The sequence below is a fragment of the Salmo trutta genome, chromosome 10, assembly GCF_901001165.1.
Source record: "Salmo trutta chromosome 10, fSalTru1.1, whole genome shotgun sequence".
Lineage (NCBI taxonomy): Eukaryota > Metazoa > Chordata > Actinopteri > Salmoniformes > Salmonidae > Salmo > Salmo trutta.
In genome coordinates, this window is record NC_042966.1 from 44370978 (window position 1) to 44379204 (window position 8227).

The 8227-nt window shown below is 41.0% G+C and overlaps 1 protein-coding gene across 1 annotated transcript in view; it reads right to left on the reverse strand.

Moving 5' to 3' along the window:
* LOC115201755 (calpain-2 catalytic subunit) overlaps positions 1–7598 on the reverse strand; it is a 47706-nt gene extending 40108 nt beyond the window's left edge. Inside the window, exons 1-2 of the mRNA XM_029765643.1 lie at positions 7229–7598; positions 3134–3203 (exon numbers count right to left, since the gene is read on the reverse strand). Of these exons, the coding sequence (XP_029621503.1) occupies positions 3134–3203; positions 7229–7465 (307 nt within the window). The 5' untranslated portion in view covers positions 7466–7598. The remainder of the gene's footprint in view (positions 1–3133; positions 3204–7228) is intronic.
* Between the last annotated feature and the right edge of the window lie 629 nt (positions 7599–8227).

Sequence of the window (8227 nt, forward strand, 5' to 3'; positions counted from 1 at the left end):
TGAGAGGACAGTACACTAGTCTACCCTGTTGGATTAATGAGGACAGCACACTAGTCTACCCTGCTGGATTAATGAGGACAGTACACCAGTCTACCCTGCTGGATTAATGAGAGGACAGTACACTAGTCTACCCTGCTGGATTAATGAGAGGACAGTACACTAGTCTACCCTGCTGGATTAATGAGAGGACAGTACACTAGTCTACCCTGCTGGATTAATGAGAGGCCAGTACACTAGTCTACCCTGCTGGATTAATGAGAGGCCAGTACACTAGTCTACCCTGCTGGATTAATGAGAGGACAGTACACTAGTCTACCCTGCTGGATTAATGAGAGGCCAGTACACTAGTCTACCCTGCTGGATTAATGAGAGGACAGTACACTAGTCTACCCTGCTGGATTAATGAGAGGACAGTACACTAGTCTACCCTGCTGGATTAATGAGAGGACAGTACACTAGTCTACCCTGCTGGATTAATGAGAGGACAGTACACTAGTCTACCCTGCTGGATTAATGAGGACAGCACACTAGTCTACCCTGCTGGATTAATGAGAGGACAGTACACTAGTCTACCCTGCTGGATTAATGAGAGGACAGTACACTAGTCTACCCTGCTGGATTAATGAGGACAGCACACTAGTCTACCCTGCTGGATTAATGAGGACAGTACACTAGTCTACCCTGCTGGATTAATGAGAGGACAGTACACTAGTCTACCCTGCTGGATTAATGAGGACAGTACACTAGTCTACCCTGCTGGATTAATGAGAGGCCAGTACACTAGTCTACCCTGCTGGATTAATGAGAGGCCAGTACACTAGTCTACCCTGCTGGATTAATGAGAGGACAGCACACTAGTCTACCCTGCTGGATTAATGAGAGGCCAGTACACTAGTCTACCCTGCTGGATTAATGAGAGGACAGTACACTAGTCTACCCTGCTGGATTAATGAGGACAGCACACTAGTCTACCCTGCTGGATTAATGAGAGGCCAGTACACTAGTCTACCCTGCTGGATTAATGAGAGGCCAGTACACCTGTCTACCCTGCTGGATTAATGAGAGGACAGTACACTAGTCTACCCTGTTGGATTAATGAGGACAGCACACTAGTCTACCCTGCTGGATTAATGAGGACAGTACACCAGTCTACCCTGCTGGATTAATGAGAGGACAGTACACTAGTCTACCCTGCTGGATTAATGAGAGGACAGTACACTAGTCTACCCTGCTGGATTAATGAGAGGACAGTACACTAGTCTACCCTGCTGGATTAATGAGAGGCCAGTACACTAGTCTACCCTGCTGGATTAATGAGAGGCCAGTACACTAGTCTACCCTGCTGGATTAATGAGAGGACAGTACACTAGTCTACCCTGCTGGATTAATGAGAGGCCAGTACACTAGTCTACCCTGCTGGATTAATGAGAGGACAGTACACTAGTCTACCCTGCTGGATTAATGAGAGGACAGTACACTAGTCTACCCTGCTGGATTAATGAGAGGACAGTACACTAGTCTACCCTGCTGGATTAATGAGAGGACAGTACACTAGTCTACCCTGCTGGATTAATGAGGACAGCACACTAGTCTACCCTGCTGGATTAATGAGAGGACAGTACACTAGTCTACCCTGCTGGATTAATGAGAGGACAGTACACTAGTCTACCCTGCTGGATTAATGAGGACAGCACACTAGTCTACCCTGCTGGATTAATGAGGACAGTACACTAGTCTACCCTGCTGGATTAATGAGAGGACAGTACACTAGTCTACCCTGCTGGATTAATGAGGACAGTACACTAGTCTACCCTGCTGGATTAATGAGAGGCCAGTACACTAGTCTACCCTGCTGGATTAATGAGAGGCCAGTACACTAGTCTACCCTGCTGGATTAATGAGAGGACAGTACACTAGTCTACCCTGCTGGATTAATGAGAGGACAGTACACTAGTCTACCCTGCTGGATTAATGAGAGGACAGTACACTAGTCTACCCTGCTGGATTAATGAGAGGACAGTACACTAGTCTACCCTGCTCTGGGCAACTACTGCTTTCTACCAGCCACATCCTCACAACTCTCACACTCGGCTCCTGTGGCGACTGGATAACCAGAAGCATTCTGGGAATAAGAGGACCCTTTATTCACTGTATTAAAAACTGCATAAAAAAAGGTAACAGGACAGAGGATGATAAAGCCTACACACACACACACACACACACACACACACACACACACACAAAAAACACCATGCCAAAGCTCGTCTCGCTTTGTCAGAAATCACAACATCTTCTTTGTTGGAGAAGATGTGTAAACGGTTGAGGGCGAGGCTGGTTGAGAGTAAATGGAAAAGGGAAGTGGGTTTCAACTCGTGAACAACTGACTCTGTTACGACTTCCTCCCAGCACGGTAACTGAGCTGGTTTCCATAGAGATATCTCGGTTTGTCCATATTTTCTACTATACCTCATTACAGAGATAACAACATGACATGTTTTATATTATTATACCTCAGAGATAACATGACATGTTTTATATTATACCTCAGAGATAACAACTTGACACGTTTTATATTATTATACCTCATGACAGAGATAACAACCTGACATGTTTTATATTATACCTCAGAGATAACAACTTGACACGTTTTATATTATTATACCTCATGACAGAGATAACAACCTGAAATGTTTTATATTATACCTCAGAGATAACAACCTGACATGTTTTATATTATACCTCAGAGATAACAACCTGACATGTTTTATATTATACCTCAGAGATAACAACATGACGTGTTTTATATTATTATACCTCATGAGAGATAACAACTTGACATGTTTTATATTATTATACATCATTAGAGAGATAACAATCTGACATGTTTTATATTATTATACCTCATGACAGAGATAACAACCTGACATGGAGGCTGTTCAGTGGTAGTCTAGGAAACCAAATCACCTGTGTAATAACTGTTTAAAGCAACAACTGAATGTTATTACATATGTTGTGATCAATCACATTAACTTTTACTATACCATCTCCTCCTCACAGCTGAAATCATTGGATACTGTTACAAACCGGCGGCCCTGTGGTTCCTGTTTTGGTTCCAAATATAAAGGCGACTTACCCAAGCCGCCTTGGCAGATGTCAGTTCTTGAGGCTCCGCCAACGATGAACTCTGGCCTGGACACCAGCTCCTATTCAGGGAGGGACCAAAGCATGAGTAAGACTGTGAAAGATATGGGGCTTCCAAACTTTGCAGCCCTAATTAAAGCAAAACACTAGCTGGGGGGGATATCTGCACAATGAGCTACTAGTGTAACCTCGTTTATTTTATAGAGCACTGCGTTTGATATATTATCAACTCTACTATTCAGGGACCAATACATGTTTAAGACTGTGTTATGAACTTTTAAAAGCAACTGTCCAGTGTTTCCAGATTTCTATTTAAATTTTTTTTTTAAAGTACGTTCAAACTGCTCTCCTGCGAAGTCGCGATTAGCGACAAACGCCTAGTTTCCTGAATCGGGTCACATGACCTATAATTAATTACAATATGAGTGAAATAATTACAATTTGGGGGGGGGGAATTAAAACTAAGTATGTTAAAAAAAGCAGCTTTTCTGTTTTTGAATGGTGTGGGAGCGTATACCGGTCAATAAAACCATTCATGCGAGTAGACCGCTGATTGGCTCAGGAGGATTTCAACATAGCTCAGGATTTCACCATAGCAAGCATTTTTTTACATAGTTTGTTAGATATGGCGGTGGGGGGCGGGTTATTCTCCTATTTATGCTTGGCCACAAATACGAGTATAGGATGAGTCAACAACATTATCTGGGTGTGAGTTAACAGAATATTAACTTTTTAAAAGTCTGATTTTCACTAGACAGTAACATTCCTAGCAGATTTGACTAGGAGGATTAGTCATTATCAATAATAGTTATGAAATAAAAGCACATAGGAATGAAGACTGGTAGACTGGTAGACTGATAAAACATTAAAAGTCATGCACGCACAAGTAAGGCGCATGGTCCACAATGACCTAATGTAACCTCAATTGTTTCAAAAGTTCACTGTCTAAGAGTTGATCTGTTGGCCGACAAAACAAAAAAGGTGTGGGGATCAGATGACTAACGCCAAAGTCCCATCCAAATAGTTGGAGTATGAGTCACCCTGACCGTGTTCCTCATTCATTTAGCCGTTCGGTAAAGTTTCAGTTGTTTTGGATAGGATAGAATGATGAAGTGGTTCCTTTACGCCCAACAAGCATCTGGAAACGCCCATCAGACACGCCCATCAGACTGCTGTGACATCACTGACTTAGGCTACAAAGACATATTTCCAGTGAGGACTTTTGTTTGATGATAAAGATTTGGATCAGAACAAAGTATATATATATATATATATATATATATATATATATATATATATATACACACATATACACACTTGATATACATGATGCATGCATGCATACATACATCTCTTCATAATGTCTGATACATATTATGTACAGAAACACAAGTGGGAAAAAGAAAAGCCCAGATTCTGGCTTTTTCTAAATAAAATTGAATATTATTTGAAAAATGCTGCATAGGCTGAAAACATTAAAGCAAAGGCAACCCTATAATGTAAAGCCTGTTAAGCCTTATGAACCCTTAAATGAACAGTCAAAAATCATGTTTCTCCTGAAATGTGATGATATTTGAAGGAAACCAGATCAAAGTATAAAAACTGACTGTTTCTTCTACATTGATAAAGTTTGATCATAAAGTTACTGGTCCCCTCCCCCCAAGTCAAACACTTGGATTCATTATTAAGAGGACAAGGTGACATCACCTTAACTCTCATTTTAATACACCAATCGGTAACATGATATTCTCTTAACTAATTTAAATAAGTACAGCGTTGTAACCAACATCGGAGAAGGCGTGTTTGCAGCTAGATAGCTACTCTACTGGTGCCAACTTTTGATTATAGGGTGTCAACAAATATAATTAAAAGTTTACCCTATTCATCTATGGCAAAGATACTTATATGTTTCCCCTTTCATCTGTGTCTGGTGTTAGCTAGCTACTGGCTAGCTAGGTCTTCATCTGTCTGGTGTTAGCTAGTTACTGGCTAGCTAGGTCTTCATCTGTCTGGTGTTAGCTAGTTACTGGCTAGCTAGGTCTTCATCTGTCTGGTGTTAGCTAGTTACTGGCTGGCTAGGTCTTCATCTGTCTGGTGTTAGCTAGTTACTGGCTAGCTAGGTCTTCATCTGTCCGGTGTTAGCTAGTTACTGGGTGGCTAGGTCTTTATCTGTGTCTGGTGTTAGCTAGTTACTGGCTAGCTGGGTCTTCATCTGTCTGGTGTTAGCTAGTTACTGGCTAGCTGGGTCTTCATCTGTCTGGTGTTAGCTAGTTACTGGCTAGCTGGGTCTTCATCTGTCTGGTGTTAGCTAGTTACTGGCTAGCTAGGTCTTCATCTGTCTGGTGGTAGCTAGTTACTGGCTAGCTAGGTCTTCATCTGTCTGGTGTTAGCTAGTTACTGGCTAGCTAGGTCTTTATCTGTGTCTGGTGTTAGCTAGTTACTGGCTAGCTAGGTCTTTATCTGTGTCTGGTGTTAGCTAGTTACTGGCTAGCTAGGTCTTTATCTGTGTCTAGTGTTAGCTAGTTACTGGCTAGCTAGGTCTTCATCTGTCTGGTGTTAGCTAGTTACTGGCTAGCTAGGTCTTCATCTGTCTGGTGTTAGCTAGTTACTGGCTAGCTGGTTCTTCATCTGTTTGCTGTTAGCTAGTTACTGGCTAGCTGGGTCTTCAGCCAGCATGGAACAAAAGGGTGGGGGGTAGTCGTTCAAAACTCAGACGCAGTTGTCAAGTCAACACATCTGTCAGTGCTGATGTGAACCGCATCACAAGAGAAATGCCAAACTGAAGATGTATAAAAAAATATATAATTGATGCAATTTCAATGTTGTTTGAGTTGCTTTGTGTATCACCACGCCTGTCTTTTCAAACTTCCTGGTAGTTAGCCATGAGAGAGACGTTCTTGTTTGTTGTTCTTGCCATAATATGGATTTGATCTTTTACCAAATAGGGCTATCTTCTGTATACCACCCCTACCTTGTCACAACTGATTGGCTCAAACTCATTAAGAAGGAAAGAAATTCCACAAATGAACTTCTAACAAGGCACACGTTAATTGAAATGCATTCCAGGTGACTACCTCATGAAGCTGGTTGGGAGAATTCCAAGAGTGCGCAAAGCTGTCATCAAGGCAAAGGGTGGTTACTTAGAAGAATCTCAAATAGAAAATATATTTTGATTTGTTTAACACTTTTTTGGTTACTACATGATTCCATATGTGTTATTTCATAGTTTTGATGTCTTCATTATTATTCTACAATGTAGAAAATAGTAAAAAATAAAGAAAAACCGTTGAATGAGTAGGTGTGTCCAAACTTTTGACTGGTACTGTACATATAAACACATTAATATGGCAGCGGAAAACAATTGAGAAAACTAAACAGAAACATTTCGTGTATAGATCTTGTCTTGTCGCATCTTCCAAGCCTTGAAGATAAAACGTGTAGCCAGGAAAACCTATTTTCTAAATAGACATTAAAGTTTTTCCTTCATCTCTAATCCAGGATAATTCCTGTTTCCTTTGCAACATTTTATCAAACAGTACAGCTCTCAGATTATCACATAAAGAACTATCAAATAAAAAAGTTAATTCTCTACCTCCCCTAAATCACAGACAATACACAGTCCCTCTTCTTCATCTATGTCATTGAACCTACCTACTTCAATTACCAGTATACCGGTTCTCAACTGGTCATACAAAGACGTCTGGTTTCTGGTTAGGGGAGAGGTGACATAATGTTCTGGATCCTAGCTGTTTTTGATCTGGTTGGAAGTTCTGAGTTTTTGTTTAAACCATAAATCCATTTTCTTGGCTGTTTAAGCTTGGTTAACTTGTGTTTGATCATATTTACCTTACATCCTATCTTGTTTCTGTTGTAGATCAACTTCCTGTGTATAAAGTTTGTCTGTTTTGTTTGGTATACGGTTTTATCAAATATATATATATATATATATATATATATATATATAGTTATTTGTTGTAAAAAATAATGTTTTTCCCAGAGATAGATAACGCTTTGGTGTATTTTGATCAATACAAATCCAGCCATAGAGTTGACATTTTACTTGTGCTTAATAAAGGCAGTAACTTACCCCAGGTCGTTTCCATTGCACACCTCTGGTTTTGGAAGATCTCGGCCCAAGCTCATTGAATCCCAAGGACGCAGGTTCTGCTGGAAAAGTGGAATCCGTGAAAAGTGAACCTCTACTCAGACACTCGCTCCTCAGAGACTCGAAGTCCTGGTTTAGGTACTTCGACGCATTGGCATTAGTGCCAAATCCTGCGGCCAAAGCCCTCTTCTTGGCCAACGTTGATGCCACTCCAGCCATTATCCTTGTCCTTGTCCTCTCTCGGGTCGGGTGACTGACTGCGTCGACACAGTGAAAAGAGGAAAATAGTTGGGATGTGGTTCACTGGTGGAAAAGTAGAAATTCCTTCTACGCCCCTAGTTTCAGGCGTGGTCTGTCTGCAAGTCAGAGCGAGTGTTTTACCCGACAATATGGACACAGATTTCTATGTCCGGAACTGTTGCTTTCTACTCAACGTTTACTCGTTCAAAAGTATTTAGTGTGAATATGAACACTTTTTTGTGTTTTTTTTAAGGCATATGCATCAAAACAATCAACCAGTCAATTCATCTGTTTGAGTATCATAACGGGTGGATGAATATAAAGTCCGACTACAGCCTTAATATTCCAGTTGAACCTTAACGCAGCAGTCCGTAACCCCATACAGGTAGACTGACACGGTTGATCGGTAATTGTCCGGTAGATGGCCTTCTTCCCTACGACCTGTGTAGATTTAAAACGCCTCTGCGTTGTGTGTTGATCGGTGAAAACATGGCCACATGTCCAGGGTTGGGTCTATAGATGATAAATTGATTTACAGTAGGCAGGACGTAACATAACATAGATCAATATCAGTACAGTATGAAATGTAGACTATAAACACAGATATATAACGTTTTCTATAGGCCTTTGGTTAGCCAACTGTCCCTATGACAGCCAGGCGTTACATACAGTAGTGACACAAGACTTTTATAACGCGTCTTTGGAAGTGAAGTGCACTTGTAAAACAGCGTCAAAAATAGA